Raw genomic sequence first — 18,898 nt, forward strand, 5'->3', positions numbered from 1 at the left:
GCACTTGGTCAAAATAACTCGGTAGGGTTAGATGGACAGCTGGCAGAAGCTGACAACTACGGAAGGTTTCTGATGAAGCTGCCAGCTGTGGAGGAAGTTATAGTCCTCTTAATATGATAACATGGTGATGAACGCACATTACCACTAAACTGAATTTCGTATGAGATTAAGTAATGGTCTGAGACTGCTGTGCTCTGGGGGAGAATGGCTAAGTTATCTATGTCTACACCAAAGGTGCATACATGCTCCTCTTGCTTAGTAGTATTTGCAACTCTCCCATGGATAACATTTTTGCTCAGTCTCTTTCTAATGGATTGCTGACTTTACCTGAGGTTTTTGAGGCCTTCAGTTCCTTAGATATTCCTCCCGTTTTTTTTGTGACTTCCTAGATGACTCATTGAGTCATTGGAGGGTTTTTTGTAGGCTGAAACCTCTGAGAAGATTCACCATTGTTCCAAGCTCAGAGATTTGGACAAAATGGCTCGCTAGAGTCCCTTAGCCTTAGAAGACTTTGTAACCCTTGCCAGACTGATACATTTCAGAAACTTTCTTTGTCATGTCTTAGAAATTTCTGGGATAGTAGGTTGCTTGTTGAGACATTCACCTCAGTGTGTCTAGTTTAAACTAAATTTGGTTAACTGGTTGATTGAGTAACCAAGGGTGCAGTTACTTTTTCACACAGAGCCATTCAGTGTTTGATAACTACAATAAATGAAATGTTAATTTAAAACTATATGTTATGTTTACTGAGGTTGAAGCAAATAAGAGTGATGAGGATGCAAAAACAGAAGAAATTGATTTGGGGGCACTGTAACTGCACTGGGAATCGGAATATGTTCAGATCTAGCTGGTTGGATCCCAAAGTAGTCAAGCATGCACTGCGATCAGATCTAAGATAAATGAGGCCCACTGAAAACTGAGGCTTTTAGATAGAGTAGTTGGTACTGAAATTATCTTGAATAAAATACATGTGAACTCAAAGCTGGGAATGATACATAAAGCACTCATCAAGAAAGCACTTGACTTTAAGAAACAGAAAGTCAGATTCCCCCTCTGTAGAGTTTTAATGGTCTCCACTATATCAGTCTCATGGCCATAGTGAAGATTATTTTCAATCCTAAAAAAAACACACTTGTGTACACACACACAAACCCATACACTCCTCTGTGCAGCCCAAATACACTCATGTGCAGTGCAAACACACTCCAAGTTAAGAATGTCTCTGGAAATCAAGCCTCTTTTCCTTTGTTTGCTTCTGTTTGGATTTAGTACAGTGCACTACCCCAACTGATTGCACCAGAGGAAGTCTGAGTCAAACACTCTCTAAACTGAGCGAGTTGTGTCCATTTGATCTCAGTAGCTTCAGGAATCTGGGGCATTTGGTGTTTTGGTCTGCAGTGGGTCAATGGAGCATAAACTGAAATAGTAACTCTCTCTGTATGTGTGTGTCTAAGATTTGCATCTCTGTCAAAGCTTGGCCTTACATGCACCCTGGTATCAAATATCAAAAGTAGAACACTGTCATCTAGCGATGGAAATGCAACAGTCAGTCATACGCTGCCAGTTCTGCATTCCTCAGGGGACATTCAGGAGTTTTTAAAACACTGCAGTAACTTAGTCATAAAAGCTAAATACAAAGTTATCTGCAGTAACAAAATTAGAAAGAGCGCTCACACTGTTCTTTTCGGGAACCTGCAATTTAAAAGGACAGTTCTAGAAAGGAATTAAATGTACCAGTAAAAAGAAATCAAAGATAATAAAATGAAGATCTTAATCCACAAGTATCCATGCTACTAGAAGGTGTACTGTGAACTTTCACTGATTATTGTTTTTGAGAATTACAGTAAATCCCAGAGGAGAAGGCAGTAATAACTGAAAGTACGTACCCTAGTCTGTAGCAATAACATAATTTTTACATCACCAACAAATTTCCCATCTCTGACTGTGCAAGATAGAAAAATCAAGGAATTCTTAATACTTTCCACTGAAATTTGAAGCTTTCCTTTTCTACTGGACCCAGAACAAAGATTTCTTTGAAGATGTTTTATTCAGGTATTTGACCCCCTGCAGGCATTTGGCACAGCCTGCTGACTGCAGTCATTTCAACATCATCAGCAGCGTCTGCACACAGAAAGGACAACTGAGCAATGTACCACTCAAGGAGGATTTCTTCCAAAACAAGCCTGAATGAAACTTTAAGGATTAATCTTTTTCTATGGGAGAGTTGTATGGGAAGGTTTGGGCACCGCTTGTCAAATGACATGCTTTGTTGATTGACTAAGAAAAGAACAGATGTCCTCTACAGAGAACACACTTCTGCACATATTGGGAAAAAATAAGACATACAATGCGGCCTTTGCAAATGTTATGACACAATATATTTAAGTGTGCTCCCTGTAGAGGATGTGTTCACTTCGTCCATTCATCCATCTTCTAAACTGCTTATCCTTCTGGGTTGCAAGGGGGTGCTGCAGAATATCCCAGCACTCATCGGGCAGAAAGCAGGATACCCTGGACAGGTCACCAGTCCATCACAGGGCAGACAAAGATATCCATATTTATACACACACTCACACCTAGGGGGAATTTAGCATTTCCAGTTCACCAGACTGCATGTCTTTGGACTGTGGGAGGAAACTCCACACAGAAAGGACCCTGGCTGCCCAGCTGGGGAATTGAACCCAGAGGCCAGAGGGCAACAGCGCTACCCACTGCTGCCCTATTTTTACTTCAACAAAAAAAAAAGCAATAAAAGCTCTGTTCTAGAGAAACTTACCGACTCAGAATTCTTCACTGTAGTGGTAATAGGTACCATACGTCTGAAAAAGCCTCTTTTAAAGCCTCTAAAGATTACTCACAGAGGTTTATTACAATAAAATGGTTGTAGTATGCTGCCTGAGACATTGCTGTGCAATAGGCACATTTTTTTGGAATATTCATAAAATGGCTACATTTGTTTTGAAGACATCCTGACCTATGAATCCTATCAGTACCATTATAAAGAAGTCTGAACCTGTGCATTTATCCACAATGAAACATTTGACATCCAACCACTCTGAATGACTTTGTCTACATCTCAACTGAATTATGCAGGAATTATTAAAAATCCATGGAATTCCCCATTAACCATAACCACATACCTTAGACATTAAACCCATGGCTAACATTAATCTTAGCACCTAAATAACAGAAAAGAAAGAATCACATGTGTTTTTCTTCCACTTTCTGCACTTTTTCTCATGGAGACTTGCTATTCATCTGGACAAGGTCACTGCTCTGGCATTTGACTTTCCTTGTGTGCACATGGAGTTCCCACACAGAACAAAAACGTGTACTCACATGCTCATACACAAACACAGAGCCATGTTTTTCACTGACACCCTGTTTACGTGCATGGTGTGGAACATTGCTGACATGAGTTCACACGCACATCTTATATTCTGAACATTGACAAGAGGGATCCACCTGCTTCAGAGACGGAAAATGCATTCTGCTGCCAGCCGCCAAGCGAGGGAGACGAGAATAGTGCAGCTGAAAGGTTGTCCACAGGAGGACATGCAGGCATACACACTGTCAGATGAGGAAAATAGAGGCAGCAGGCAGACATACGGGCAGACAGGCTATATTAATGCGGCTTAAGTGATCTTACATATAACTAATGATATCACAACTAATGTTGAGCCAATGTTCTAACTGTTGTCTAATCACCTTCCTTTATTGTTTCCCCATTTTACTGCGTACATGTTGAAGAGGTGTCTGTTTTTTTGTTTGTTTCCTGTTTTGACCCAACTAATACAACTCATCCCTTCATTTGACCAACTGCATCAGACATATTAGAGCAAACAGTAAGTTTCCCTTTGTGTGGGAGCTTAGACTGGATCAAAAAATATACATAAAACAATGAAATAATGGAATTAATCTGTTTTACCAACCCGCCAAAAATACACAACAAGGGTATTCTGAAGTGACTAGTTACAAAGCAAACAGTTACATTATAATATATCTGTTCATAAACCTAAGCTATGAGTGCCAACGTTTACTGCTATAAATGAGATTTAAAAAGAAACGTTTCTAACTCAATCGATTCACAAAGCTGAAACAGCTGATGGTGCTGCCATTTGAAGAACACTGCTAAACTAAGGTGATATGTAATGTTCCACCAGTTTTCAAAATGTTTGCACAGTTCAATGGTTAAAATGTAAACAGCATCATTCGGAGTGATTTGGTGTAAAATTCTCCATTCTAAAGAACCTGAGTCAGATATTAGACTAGACTGCTACAAAGACTAGACTAGACTGCTGAGTAACATATTAGACTAGACTGCTACAAAGACATTGCCTAATGCCTAAAGTATGGTTTTACAATAGTTTTGGCCTAAAATGTATAATTTAAAAGTTGATTCATGGCAGAGACATACATTTAGGGTGTTATGAGGCAAAAGAGTCTACAGAAACAGTTGGTTTTCGTTGTTACTGTTGTTGTTCTTGTTGTTTTTAGCATATTATTAACAAATAATCTGAAGAGACACATGTAGGTGCATAAAATGGAGATACTTGCACCGTAGACATCTTAATCTATGGTTCCTAACACTCTGAATGTCTTTGTTAACATCTCAGTGACTGAATTACACAGACATTTTGAATAATCAGTGGAACTCCCCTTTAATACATCCAGCATCTTTTAAATCAAATTAAAATCATGTTTATTGTCACATCACATCTTAGGTGTATAGCCCCCTTATAGAATTTAAATACTGTATGTATGTATGTATATATATATATATATATATATATATATATATATATATATATATATATATATGAAAAAAGAAGTATATAAACACTGACTCTAAATATATACACATATACACAATATACACTACTATTTCCAATGTACAGTTGGTTAGGTTATGAAAAAAACTTACTGAATGAAATGAAGCTACGGTATGTACTGTTGTACACATATATAGGTGTATGAAATTAAGTTTGTTTTGGGATGTTTTTTCCTTTTTGTGCTACCTTTCTAAAAGGCCAAGGGACAACCAATCCATTAATTACTGATGTGTTATGGGAAAGTAGTAGAGCTGAGTGCTCCTCTGAGGGAGGGGGCTTTAGGGAGCTCCATGTGCTGTGTCTATGTTCTGCTGCCACCTGCTGTGCAGCTTGTTTTAAAGCTCTTTGTGACTGGAGAGCAGTGGTCCACCCAAGCTCTTCCCGGAGCTTGTTTTTCCTCTCTTTAAACCTTTTTTCTCTCGTTTTCTGTGGGCTGTGTTGGTACCTCCTTGCTTATTGGGTTCGACTGTTAAACATCATTTCCACCACTGCTGTTCAAGCTTTATCCGTTGCGATGTGCATCTGTTCCTTGTCTTGTTTTGTATATTTTCCTTGTGCTTAGTGAAAAAAGCGTGGTCGGAACTGGACTCTACAGGAAGCCAGATCTCCAGGACTGCGTCCAAAACCACACTCTACTGTTTGGGACGCAGCCTTGGTGATGCCTCTGTACGCTGATTGGCTGACTGCCGCAGCTGTGAGCCAATAGGCACAGGACCGACTAATTAATAGTGCGTAAAGCGCGTCCGGTCCAGCTGTGTTGAGTTCTGAGTGAGGGACCGTTCGGCTCTGGGTGAAGGAGAAGCATGGCGTCGGTGAGAGAGCGGGCAGCAGCGCTGGACCTGGCGGGGAAACTCTACAGCCCCATGCACCGGCCTGGGGGTAAGACCAAGCGCTCAGGACAGCTGAGTGAACTCCTCTTCATGACAGGAGTTCAAAACGTTGGTGCCATAAACATTTTTTATGAACCGAGGTTGATAAAGAATGTGAAGTCTTCTCTAAGCAGCTTCGCAGGTCGTTGTTTATGATCGGCTGACTAGCATGAACGGTAGGAAGGCAGCGGTTTCTCTGCCCTACATTTCCAAGGCCCTGTGTTCCTCGGGTCTTGTGTGCCCTCACAGTTTTCTAGAAAAACATATTTCTGATATATTTACAAATTTACATATTGTCCCTGTCCAAAGACGAGAAAACAAAAAAAAATCTGGTAACTTTACAGGAGACCGTAAAACGTTCTGTACTCTTAATGCAGATTGATGTAATAATGATTTTGGACCATTTCCGTTGAGCCTTTTATGAGGACACTTGACCAAAGTCCAGGACAGTTGCTTTGCACAACTAATAGAGAAATTGACTTTTTTTTTTTTAAACATTGGCAATATTTGATAAATGTTCATTAAATAATGTCTGAAATGGTGCTCTTATTGAAACACCAGTGAATGAGAAACTGTTTTTTTCTTTGGTAGTATTTAAATGTTTTTACACAATATTAATATTGCAAAACATCACTATCCAGTACTGGTTAGGCCTCTAGGTGGATGAGTATAGCATACTGTGTTTAAAATCGGTTTGAAAACCTGTTAGTTACCACTTGAGGGTCTGTTGAGGCCTGCAGTGACCCTTTGACCCCAATCATGGTCTTAGACAGTCTTTCATAGGTTCATTTGGTGCACCACATTTAGGTATGATGTATTATATAAGGATCTGAGGGAACCCTGAGGGGCCCTGGGAAAATGGTTTTACTCTCCTGAAATAGCATGCACTCATACTGTGATAGGATGTTAGCTGTGTATTCTTTTGCATGAAGTAGCAGAGTATTGGAGTAGTTTGAGTGTAATGGTCTACTTTGAGATGCTCAAAATAAATGAAGTGCATCAGTTGTAAATAGCTAATTTAAGTGTTTTAAAGGTAAAAAAAAATTGTGCCAATACCCATTGTTTTAATATCTGTATCTGCGTTGGAAAATAAAGCTAGGTATTTCCAGTTTTCTCCTTTCCTTGAAAATGTGACTTAGAAGTTTGTTTTTCCAGAGGTAAAACTTATGATTTGTTCCTTTTCAACTGTTCTTTTAAGGCCAGGTCTAATTACTTTATTTAAGCATAAACTGCCCTGTAAAGGGGGTGTGTGTGGGGAGTGGGAAGTGCAACTAAGCAGATTGGTTACCTAATGGTACCTTCATAATACAATTTAGAATCTTTTGTTCTGTAGATCACCGGATGGTCAGTAAGCCATTTCAGTGCAGCATCATTTGGAGCAACATCATTGCCCACCTCCAGGCAGAAGTGAAGGTGAAGCGGCGACGTCACTATCTGAAGTCTCACAGTAATTGCTTCCTGGGCTCGGACGCTGTAAGCGTGATTGAGGCTTATATCAATCAGAACAAGATCTTGGGTGACATTAATGCCACTAGGGCTAAAGTGGTGCGTGTGTGCCAGGCACTCCTTGACTGTAAGGTGTTTGAAGCGGTTGCTTGTAAAGCATTTGGGAAGGAGAATAAGCTCTCAGTGTTCCAGGACAGTGACAGCAGCCTGTACCGGTTCCTGGGTGCGAAGAATTCTCCACTGAGGAGTGGTGAAAACTCCCTTCCCTCTTCTACAGTACAGAGTCAAACACACAGCCAGCAGCTGTACAGGTGATCCTCTCCTACACTAACCCCATGCTGTCCCAAAGCCATTCTGGCAGCTCAGAATATAGATCTGTTCTCAGAGATGAGTTGTGTAAAACCAGACCTTTTGGAAAATTATTGCTGTCTCTTCTATACACACAACAGATTTAAACAGAGTTATAGAGCTTTATTTGCTTCACTTTCCTGGCCTGTTTCAAAGACCACACTTGTACTGAAGTGTCCTATTCCTCATACTTGCAAGAACACACTGAAGACAAGTGAGTCCTGCAGTTGAAAGCATTGTTGATATTCTAATTCAGAGCAATCACAAAAACACAAATGAAATTGTTGAGGAATCGTGGATAGCTATGACTAACTGATCACCAGTGGTGGACAGTAAATAAATGTAATTGGTTACTGTACTTAAGTAGTTTTTTTTGTGTATTTGTACTTTACTGAACTATTTACATTTGGAAACTCTTTGCCTTCAGTGTTTTGTGCTTATGATAATTTTAATAGACATCAGCATCAGACTAATTGACATTCTGTTAAGACTGGTTTACCAAGAGTGACACTGGAGTATTTTCACCTAAAAAAGAGTTAATGAAGCAAGACTCTTGATACAAGAATGATAATAGGAAATTAGTCATAATTTTTTAGTACTTTTGATACTTAAGTACATTTGAAGGCAAATGCTTTTGTACTTTCTCAAGTGGCGGTCTAAACTGAGGACTTATACTGGAGTAATATTTTATCTAGGTAATCTCTAACTCAAAGGATGTGGTTTGTGTATTTCATCCACCACTGCTGACCACAAAGACAACACGGTTTTGGAAGATCACAAATCACAAGTGTGGACAGACCATCTCTTATTGCTGTAGGCCGCTCTGTCCATTTGGAATCAATGTTGAATCTCCTCTCCTAGTGTTGCTAACTTCTGGATTACCATACAGGCAGGATGACCCTGTGTTATTCCACAGTACTCCAGTGAAGGCAGACCACATTATGGACCTCCTCCTGGAGGAGCCTGACCTTAGCCCCAGCTTTTTGCAGACTGAGACATTACCACAGTCAGGTAGTTCTTGGCACAGTTTTTGTTCATGCAGGCACAAGGTTGGGCAAGGCTTGTCGTCTCTTAACCACTTTAGCTTAAAGTCTGCCACAGAAAAGTAACTACAGGTTGTAAGTCCATTTGTAATTTTAAATGTTTATTGCTGTTCTCTCTCATTTAGTGATCAGTCAGGTTTGGCAGGAGCAAACAGTTCAGCGGCTTCTGCAGCTGATAGAGCTCCCTCTGCTGGATGGAGTGTTGGACTGCAGAGAGTGCAACACTCCTCTACCTGGTGCTGAAAATAATACAGTTGACCTACTCTATACCAGCAACTACCTGGACAGAGAAATCCTCAAGGCTTTTAAGGACTCACAGTAGGTTGTAATCACTTTCATGGGGTGGGGTCAATTACACCATGTAACAATTTTCAAAAAAAATTTTGTTCCCAGTTGTTAAGTGTGTTTTCCTGATTGTTTGTACCCTAAATGAATAGAAAAAAGTTATTCCCTGTAAACTTTGCTTTTGTGGTCAGCACAATGATATTTTGAAATTGATCTATTTTTAAGGATATTCGCCATATTTCAAGATACTTAAGAAGCTTCTGGAATTGTGAGAACTATCAAGAAGTTTCTAGAACTGTCCAGAATTATCTAGAACTTTCTGGGACTGTACAGAATTGTAGGTAGCTGTATAACTACAGTTATATAGGGCCACTATAGCCCTTCCTGAGAGACGGAGAGACATGATCTAATTGATTTGGAGTGCATAGTAAGTGGGCAACAGCCATCACAGACAAAGGGGAATTGACCTAGACAGACAGGTGTGAATTCATTCTCTATTCAGATTCTGATAACGACAGTATTCACACTTCACCCCACACCCATTACAGGAGGAGCTTAGGAAGGACCACTACTTTCATATATATATGTTGTGTTACTCTGCTACCGGGTGAACAGTCTTGCTCTGCTGAATCCTCAGTACACTCTTGTACTTTGATACTGCATGGAATAAAGATTGACCATTTTTATCGAGTTTGGAGAGACATCCTTTTTCCTTACAGTACACAGCAACATAGTCAATTTAGATGGCGTCAAGAGGTTGCATACATCCAGCAGACGCATTTTGCTATGTATGTGGCCATTTTATAAAGACGAGCGAAAAAGTACTCTGTGGAAGCATCTGCTAAGATGTGTGAGGCCTACAAAGCATACTTTAGCATGCCTGTTGGTGACCAAGACAAACCATGAGCTCATGGTTTCACCTGTATCACCTGTAACCCGAATGAGTGGCGTCTCTTCATAGACAGCTCATGCAAGAGCCTCAAAGCCGTGCTGCTTCACAATGGGAACAAGTACCCATCTCTTCCTGTAGCTCACTCGGTGCACCTGAAAGAGGAATACACCAGTGTCAAGATGTTGCTAGGTGCCTTGAAGTATGACGAGTACGGCTGGGAAGTTATTGGAGACTTCAAAATGGTGTCATTCCTGATGGGCCTCCAAGGTGGTTTTACTAAGTATCCTTGCTTTATTTGCCTTTGGGACAGCCGGGATACTAAAGCGCACTACCACAGGCGGGACTGGCCTCAGCGGACAGAGTTCACTGTGGGGAAGAACAATGTAAAGTGGGAGCCACTGGTGGACCCACGCAAGGTGCTGATGCCACCACTACACATCAAGTTGGGGCTCATAAAACAATTTGTCAGGGCTCTAGATAAGGAGTCGATAGCTTTCAATTACCTCCAAGATCTTTTCCCTAAGCTGTCTGAAGCAAAGATCAAAGCTGGTGTCTTCGTCGGACCACAAATCAAGAAGATCATAGAGTGCAGTGAATTTCCCAAGAAGCTGAATAGGAAAGAGAGAGCGGCTTGGAACAGTTTTGTCGCAGTGGTTCGCGGCTTCCTAGGCAATCATAAAGATAAACTATGTACAACTGGTCCAGACTCTGATAAAGAACTATGCTGCAATGGGCTGCAGGATGTCACTCGAGCATCAAGGATATGGATTTTATCTTAAGTTCAAAGAGAACATGGGAGCTTATTCAGAGGAGCAAGGCGAGCGCTTCCACCAGGACATTATGAACTTTGAATGCCGTTACCAAGGACAATATAACGAGAACATGATGGGCGACTATATTTGGGGATTGATTCGTGAATCTGATTTGCAGTATAGTCGTAAATCTCGGAAAACCACACACTTCTGAACAGTTTTTGGTAATCTGTGTAAATTTGCAATGCCTATAGTGTTCTTAGTCTGACTGTATAAATGAGAAGATGCAAAATCGTCTGTTTCTATAATAAAAATTCATAATTTTCGTTGCCGTGGTCACAAAAGCGAAGTTTATGATGAATGTAAGCAATTTTTAATTTGTTTTAGACATGAGCAATTGGAATATAACATTAAAAAGCTGGGAACAAAACTTGTTGCATAGTGTTATCAGTAAAGACAGGGTGTCTGAACTTAGTTGACTTCAGTTTTACGGATTTCATTTTCAACTTTCTGAGTGCCTTTCAGTATATTTGGATTCGGACTGACATGGGTTATGGTAGATGTTCTTTCTATCCTCCTCTGCAGAAAAGATGAGTGGATCTCAGCAGCATTAGACCTGCTGGAGTTCCTTCCAGACCAGTTGGTGGTTGAGGTGAGCAGGGAGCTGCCCAGCTTTTCATTGGAAAATGATGAGGGTGATGAAGGCCATGGCCCCTCCACATCCCTAGGTGTTGAGCAGTGCAAAACACTGCTGTTCGACATTCTGGCAAAACACTATGGACAGGCTACTGTCCAGCCTCTCCTCACCAGTGCCTTGAACGATGTCTGCACGCAGATTACTGAACTTCTGGGTAAGTTAGCAGTGGGACCACCAAAAAGGGTTTATGGTTATGCTTAAACTAGGGCTCATGGGAGAAATAAAATTTGAAGGGATTATATTGGTACATGTGATGGTTGTTTCATGCCTCCCATATGTAACACTTTGGGAGATGTAAACAGGGTGGTTTGATGCAACATGCTCCGTTCTGGAGAATGGGTCATGATGTTCACTATAGAAAGTCATTCTGGGTTTTTTTTTTTTTTTTTTTTTTTTTTTGTAGTGATGGTTTGATTTGAGTAATGGTAAAATAATGCCAAGTCTGACTTTCAATGGTCTTGTACCTCTCTGCCATGAATGGATTTTTTTTTTTTAAAGTACAATTTAGGTGAAAATCTGATCTCAGAACCATAGTAAAGCTGCGTCTAAGGCATTTGCCAATGTATTTGTACCCAATTTATGCAATAACTTTCTGTGAGGGAGCTTTTAGAGGCATTAAATACCTTGGACATCTGGTTTCTGTCATCCACCACTGTGAACAAATCTGACTTGAAGTTTCTCTAGAATGGAGCATTTTACATAAAACCGCTCTGAATGATTGTGTTTACGTCTTGATGTAAATTAGCCTACGTTATTTTTGAATAAAATTATTTACTCATTGAATCATGTAAACCTTGATTTATTATAAGTCAGAAAGCAATCTGGAACATGAGTTGTTTTAGGGTGATCAGGAAACAAAAAATAATTTGGTAGTTGGCTCTTGCATCCTGCTCTCGAGATCAGTATTGCAACGGGCAATACCGCAACAATGTCTAACAAATCTAAAACTATGAATTGCCAGAAGTAATTAATAAATGTTTCATTAATGCAAAAGCTTTAAAACCTTTTAAACTTTGTGTTGGTCTTCAGTGTTGCATAATGCATTTTTAAATTCCTGAAAATGTTGCAATCATGACTTTCTCTAGTGAATGGGAAGTTTGAGGTAGCTCTAGAGGTGCTGCAGCTGTGCCTGAAGTTGCTTCCTATGGACAACAGAGAAGAGCTTTACAGGCTACTGAGATTCATGTCGCTGGCTGCAGAACCAGAACATGTGCGTCTTCATAAAGAGGTTAGGATGAGGTGTGTGTGTGTGTGTGTGAGATCCTGTTGCATTTATCACCATATTTTTTCTTTAGTATAATTTTTATGCCTATATTTTATATATGCATGCCTGTTATTGATTTTCCTTGTAAAGCTTGTAAAAGATTTTGAAACTCTGGCTTGTTTTATGAAATGGAGGTTCCAGGCAAGACAAACCTTGGCGAAGTGTTCAGTTGTCTCTGAAAATGAACAAAATTGCCAGGAAATTTGTAGGAGTTTCATTGAATACTTGTTCTTTGAATCACATGGACACGCATTGTCTCAGGTTATCTGACCTGAGGCCAACAGAGAATGCAGCTGGATACCGGTTGCTTACAAATGTGAAATCAGTCTGGTCCATTCTAACATGCTGGACTTTAAGGTGGAGGTGAAAATAGTTGGTTCTAATGTCAGTTCTCAGCTTTTGTTTCGTTCTTGTGCTTGATTTTAGTTCTGCTTTGCATTTCTTCTTCTTTTAATAATTTTCACTTGTTTTTTCAGACTGAAAATCGGATGATGGTGAAGAAGACCTTTTCTAGAGCCATAATACAAAGCAAGTGTCTTCCAAAGGGCAAAGTGGACCTGCTTCTGCTCTTCATGCTTGACAACTATCAAGAAATCTTCAAGGTAATAAAGACTATGTTCCACTGTCATGGTTCCCACAGACATATGCTGTGTCCTTAAAATGCACATTCTCAGGTTTTAAAATTTGTTTTAGCATGTAGAAATTGCAGCACTTTTATAAACAGCATGTCCATCACAGGCTTTAGGGTTTTTTTTTTTCCCCTTTTGTGGCAGCATGTAGAAAAAAAAACTCAGCTTTGAAGCTCATTTAGTGAACAAAAAAGAAACCTGATTTATATACTAATGCTGTCAAGAAGAGCGTTACTCTTGTGCAGGGTCTTGACAGCAGCTTGATACTCTGCAGTAAGTCTTTTAATGCTTCATCATTATTGCTGGATGTAGCTTATGTTGAGTATGTATTGTTCATCAAGTAAGATAAATAATCTTATTAGATTCCAGGTTCTCTGCACAAGCTGGTCAGTGACAAACTGGATGATCTTTTGAAAAAGAACCCCAACACACACAGTATGTTATTTCACAACTAAAAACTACTGTTATCATTTTTTAAGCTCTTATTTACCACTTTATTCCACTCAAGAGTTAAGTAGTTAGGTTGCCATTGTATTGAACAGCTCTTGTCATTTCTTTAACATTTGCACCACAAGAGGTGTGAGGTAAAATAAGTGCCTCTCATGTGGATGAACACCCAGAAAACTAGTCTTTAACACCTCGCTTTGTTCTTTTTCTTTGTTCTCAGGTTATGCATTCTGTCAACAAATGTCACGCAGCTTGTATGAGAACACTGTAAAAGAACTGACGAAGAGCGAGCTGTTTGTGCTGCTCAGGAATATTGATGAAAATGAAAAGTATTCCACAAAGGAGAAGAACCGTCTGCTGTCACAGTTCAACAAAGGCCATCCTGATGTTTTTGCACAGTATTTTGGGTCTAGACTGAGCACCATCAACTTGTTTGAAGTGTAATTGTCATTTTGTTTTCCCCTGAAAAAGATGTGCTGTTGTGTGGTGTAAAAGTTGTTTAAATTTAGATAAATGTAAACTATTTTGTATATTGAAAAAGGCATGTAAGCCAGTGACTTAAGTTTTATAAAGAATGCAATAAAAATACCTCCCTCCACTTTCCTGCAGTCTCAGTGTAGGTGTACACTTAACAAAAAAAGTTACTCAAGGGTTTTTTTGTTTTTTTTTTTTAGTAAAGACTGGTTATAGAACTCATGGTTCTAAATGTGTGGTGAGCGGTTTCTCCAGATACTTTTTGGTGCGACATGGAACCATTTTAAAATATAGAACACGTTCTCTATCAGTTTGAAAGATTTTCACCACGCAAAAGAACCACTTGGGCATTAATGGTTCTATATAGAACATGTAGTTCTAATAATAAATTAAGACGCTTTACATTTGAAACAAGTCTCAGTGCTACAAAGCAGGGAGGGGGTTCCATAAATGAGCTGTGGCGCAGCAAAAAGCCTGATCACCCATGGTGCTGAGCTTGGTCCTGGGAACGCGAAGGCGATTTGAGTTTGTAGAGCAGAGAGATTGTGATGAGGTTTGTGGAGTGAAGTTCTTTCGAGTATGGAGGAGCATTTCCATGGATGCATTGGTAAGTGAGTAGGGAGACCTTGTATTCAACCGTAACGGAGATGGGAAGCCAGTGGAGAGAGTGAAGGATGGGTGTGATGTGTTGATGTTTCCGTACTCTCATCAGGATCCGAGCAGCACTGTTCTGTAGTTTTTGAAGACTCTTGTTAGGAATCCCACTGAAAAGTGTATTGCAGTAATCCAGTCTGGAGGAAACAAATGCGTGAACCAGCTTTTCAGTATCTGAAGCAGTGAGTGTAGGGTGAAGTTTGGTAATATTTCTGAGATGATGAAAGAAAATCTTGCGAAGATGTTTGATATGGGCTTCAAAAGTGAGCTGAGGGTCAAGTTTTATGCCAAGATTGGTAACTGTTGTTGATCAAGGCGTGGTGTGACCGGACAGTGTAATATTGGTTACGGGAGAGGACTGAATCTGATGTTTTTGTACTGTTCAGGTGAAGAAAATTGTGTTTCATCCACACGTTTATCTCTTCCAGAGACAGGCAGTGAGAATAGAAAAGGCTCATGATGATGGAGAGGTAGCATCAGACGAAGTTGTCAATCTTCCATGTAAAGTCGGCATAGCAGTGAAATGAAACTCCATAATGACTAATAAACTGGGGGGACCCTATACAAATTGAAGAGGATGGGCCCAAGGACTGACCCTTTGGGAACCCCGCAGGTCACTGCATATGATTGAGACTTTGCAGTTCCAGTGGAAATGTACTCAGTTCTGCAGGTGAGATAAGATTGAAACCAGGCGAAAGCAGTGTCCGAGAGTCCAATGGTATGGTACAACCGGTCAAGGAGTTCTAAATAAAACAATCCTCTTTACTAAAGAACATTTTGAAGAGCCACGATTTGCTTGTTTAAGAAATCACGGTCATTCTAGGTTGTCATGGTGCATAAGGTCTCTCTGACCTCGCCGGTCTGTGTCAGGACCCGTGTTCCCTTTTGAGTCAATATTTTAGTGGGAAAATCAAATTCCCAGTTCAACCCAAATGCCGTCTGTCAGCCAAGCCGGTTGATCAGAAGTTTCATTTTAGGCTCCACTGCAGTGGCGCTACTGATGTCGAGTTATTAAACCCGTACCGACCACAGCTGGGGTGAAGGGTGGAGGGGTTACACATGTTTAACATGACTGTCTCTTTATCTGCGGTGTCTTATTGTTAAACTCTCAGCCAGCTGTTCGTCCTTCCAACCTTTACGCGTTTCAAACTCTGATTGGCTCGTCCTCAGAGCGCTCGCCCAATCAGGGCTCAGTGCGTCGCGTCTGAGCCGCAGTCCGAAAAGTGCTCCTTGCTCTTAGCCGCTGATCTGGGACCTGTTCTTGGCTTTGTCTGTACGCATGTGTGGACGAGCTTCTGCGTGAGCCGAGCTTTTCCTAGATCAGCTCTAAGCAGCTGGCCGCGTCAAGCTCCTCCAGTCTCCTCCCCGGCGTCCCCCTCCAACATTTACCGCCACACGGACAGACTGGGCTTGTTCATGGTGCGGGGCTTCGAGAGAAAGATGAAGTTCCTGGTAGCGGTGACAGTTATCGTCGGGTCAGTCATCTTCCTGCTCTTCCCGAACGGCTCCGAGGCTGACGAGAAGAAGAAAGGGCCCAAAGTCACCGCCAAGGTAAAGAAACGACGGTGGAAAGAATGGGCCTCCGAGCAGCGCCGGAGCAGAGCGATGTGTAGCACGGCGCTAACGCCTCCAGGAGTTGTTGGAAGAGCACACATTGTCTGATTTAGCGCAGTGTTTCTCGGTCCTGATGCTCGAGGCTCGCTGTCCTGCACATTTTTGAGCTTTTCCTGCTGTTACCCGCTAACGGGCTGTTACTGAGCTGACTAGCTGGATCGGGATCCCTCCGGGACCAGGGTCGAGAAACACTGATTTAGCCGACACAATGAAGTCTGCTAAGTGCTGTAAATGTGTGTGCCGCATCTGCGCTGTGCTGCGTTAGTAGAGGAATGCGCTCTGAGCTGAAGGTGCAGTGTTTTGTTAAATGAGCTGAAAAACCAGAGCCGGTAAAAACCAGTCGAATTAGCGACTGCACGCGTTCATCATTAGCAGCTCTGTTTGCTAAAGGTTTACTTAAAGCGGAAATGTGCAGGTTGCCCATTTCGTATAAATGCACATAAGGCGTTTGTGAGACCTGGACATGTTAATGGTTTGTAATGGCGCATAGGCCACGTCTGCGTTAGCTCGTTCTGCGCGCCATGACGTCCAGGTTCGCCTGGTCCGGCCCTCCGAGTTCCGTTAGCATTTCCCACCCGTATTCCGTCAAGCCCCGCCTCCTGATTTGCTGGCAGACACACGTCTCCTGCGCTGCGATTGGCTCGGATTTCATAATTCAGGCGGGAGTGGGCGGGGTTTGTGTGGATACGAGTAGGAAAAGAACAATTTTTGTCATGGAAAAAATCCAAACTGCAGCGCCTGCGTTCTCACACATCACCGTCCTGCTGTGTGTGTTTCATCAGTCATACTAATAACCATTGTCTTCTCTAAGGTGTACTTCGACATCCGGATTGGAGATGAGGACGTGGGGCGCATTGTGATCGGCCTGTTTGGAAAAACAGTCCCGAAGACCACAGAGAACTTCATCACTCTGGCGACAGGAGAGGTGCAGATAATTACCGATTACATCTAGTACGAGTGATTGGGCATGAACAAACACAAAGACGATGTTGACTCACTGCACTTGTCTCAACAGAAAGGATTTGGTTACAAAGGCAGCAAATTTCACCGCGTCATCAAAGACTTCATGATCCAGGGAGGAGACTTCACCAGAGGAGATGGCACTGGGGGTAAGAGTCTCATCCAGAGCTTTACAACATCCTGAGATACCGTGTCTTTAGTGGATGTATTTGTGCATTGTAAAGAAATGTCATTTTACTTTTAATTAAATACTGCATAAAACTTTGTTCATCTATCTTTAAATAAGTCTCTTAGCACCACTTCACCATTCGCCTTTCAAACACTATAGGTGTACAGTTTGGGCACAACACTACTATTGCAGTTATATTGCTATATATATGCTGCGATGTGTCTAGCATAGACACATTTATATTAAAGTGCATTGATAAATCAATAACAATTATTTACTCTTTTTGGATTACATCCATACTCTGGTCAAAACGTTGTGCCCAGATGCTCCCTGAAAATCGTCAACATTTTTTATAGTTTAGAACACCACAGCCCAGTGTTTGCTTTTGTGGACAAGGTCTGAAAGTTACCCTAATCCCACTCTCTCAATCAGTGAGAGAATCTAACTAATTACTTTCTCATTTTCCTTTTTAAAATGGTCCTTTGAAGTAGTTTACTAATGGTGTGATGTTTTACAAATCTATTTAATAACCTTGATTTGAAATCTACCTAAAATCTTTATTTGCATATATTTTTTTTTTTTTGGCCTTCAGCTTACCAGACACTGCACTTTAGCCCACCAAGACAAAAATTTGGGCACTCCTGGCGTCAAGGGCTCGTTTGCATATTGCAGCCTGTTGCAGAATCAGGATTAAAATAGCATCCCTAAATGATCAATATTAGTGCTCTTCACTGGCAAGTATAACTTGGTCCCCACTAAAGTGAGATTTTTCTGATAGGAAAGAGTATCTATGGTGACCGTTTCCCTGATGAGAACTTCAAGCTGAAGCACTACGGCCCAGGTTGGCTGAGCATGGCCAATGCAGGCAAAGATACCAACGGCTCTCAGTTCTTTATCACTACTGTGCAGACACCGTGGCTTGATGGCAAGCATGTTGTCTTTGGCAAAATCCTCGAGGGCATGGTGAGTTTGGTTTTTTTTTTTTTTTTTTTTTTTAATTGAAGAGAATAGAATTTGGAAAGATTGTCATCTAGCTCAGTAGTAAAGTGCTGATCTTTGACCATTGTCTTTTGTTGCTGCTATTTATTGCTGTGTATTTGCTGACCTTTTCTACAGGATGTGGTGAGAAAGATTGAGACCACTAAAACAGATGGCAGAGATAAACCTCTTAAAGATGTCACCATCCATGATTGTGGCAAGATTGAGGTGGAGAAGCCTTTTGCTGTCGCAAAGGAGTAAATCACCCTCGGGGGGCGGGGGGAAAGCAGGACTGTGGTTTTCTGGGGATTTGACAGGTGTGCTGTACCACTAGTATTGTAGTGGTGTATGTGTATGTGTTTGGGGCTGTATATCGGGGCCCCTTGCGCTCATCTCTTCACCTGTAGCAGTCCGCAGAGCGGCACAGCTTGGGTCCATCTCGAACAAGCATTCCATGTGGTTGGTCAAACTGATTTAACAACTGTTTTTTGTAAACAAATCTCCAATAAAGGATCCAGGTTTTGTTACTTGTTTTGTTTCCCTCA

The 18,898-nt window shown here is 41.2% G+C and overlaps 2 protein-coding genes across 4 annotated transcripts; both read left to right on the forward strand.

Annotated features, from left to right (window-relative positions):
- The first annotated feature begins 5,594 nt into the window (after positions 1 to 5,594).
- On the forward strand, positions 5,595 to 14,107 carry depdc7b (DEP domain containing 7, paralog b). 3 transcript variants are annotated; one of them, XM_017706756.2, is made up of 9 exons: positions 5,595 to 5,711; positions 7,035 to 7,458; positions 8,385 to 8,506; positions 8,664 to 8,856; positions 11,053 to 11,318; positions 12,250 to 12,392; positions 12,905 to 13,030; positions 13,420 to 13,492; positions 13,725 to 14,107. In XM_017706756.2, exons 1-9 carry the CDS (start codon positions 5,636 to 5,638, stop codon positions 13,946 to 13,948), a joined length of 1,647 nt encoding a protein of 548 aa, XP_017562245.1. In that variant the 5' UTR covers positions 5,595 to 5,635; the 3' UTR covers positions 13,949 to 14,107. The 3 variants fall into 3 exon arrangements, with proteins under 3 accessions (XP_017562245.1, XP_017562247.1, XP_037398681.1); XM_017706758.2 differs by having other exon boundaries at positions 8,412 to 8,506; XM_037542784.1 differs by lacking the exon at positions 13,420 to 13,492 and having other exon boundaries at positions 13,725 to 13,880.
- Positions 14,108 to 15,962: 1,855 nt separating this feature from the next.
- ppib (peptidylprolyl isomerase B (cyclophilin B)) lies at positions 15,963 to 18,880 on the forward strand. The gene is made up of 5 exons (XM_017706759.2): positions 15,963 to 16,183; positions 17,058 to 17,171; positions 17,262 to 17,355; positions 18,154 to 18,338; positions 18,492 to 18,880. The coding sequence occupies exons 1-5, from the start codon at positions 16,049 to 16,051 to the stop codon at positions 18,612 to 18,614; spliced, it is 651 nt and encodes a 216-aa protein (XP_017562248.1). The 5' UTR covers positions 15,963 to 16,048; the 3' UTR covers positions 18,615 to 18,880.
- The last annotated feature ends 18 nt before the right edge of the window (positions 18,881 to 18,898 follow it).

Source organism: Pygocentrus nattereri, chromosome 11, assembly GCF_015220715.1.
Source record: "Pygocentrus nattereri isolate fPygNat1 chromosome 11, fPygNat1.pri, whole genome shotgun sequence".
NCBI lineage: Eukaryota > Metazoa > Chordata > Actinopteri > Characiformes > Serrasalmidae > Pygocentrus > Pygocentrus nattereri.

Coding starts and splice junctions, on each gene's coding strand:
- depdc7b (XM_017706756.2), top strand. CDS start 5,636: ATGGCGTCGGTGAGAGAGCGGGCAGCAGCGCTGGACCTGGCGGGGAAA. Junction 7,459..8,384: donor CACAGCCAGCAGCTGTACAG/GTGATCCTCTCC, acceptor ATTACCATACAG/GCAGGATGACCCTGTGTTAT. Junction 13,031..13,419: donor ACTATCAAGAAATCTTCAAG/GTAATAAAGACT, acceptor TAATCTTATTAG/ATTCCAGGTTCTCTGCACAA.
- ppib (XM_017706759.2), top strand. CDS start 16,049: ATGGTGCGGGGCTTCGAGAGAAAGATGAAGTTCCTGGTAGCGGTGACA. Junction 17,172..17,261: donor TCACTCTGGCGACAGGAGAG/GTGCAGATAATT, acceptor TTGTCTCAACAG/AAAGGATTTGGTTACAAAGG. Junction 17,356..18,153: donor CAGAGGAGATGGCACTGGGG/GTAAGAGTCTCA, acceptor TTTTTCTGATAG/GAAAGAGTATCTATGGTGAC.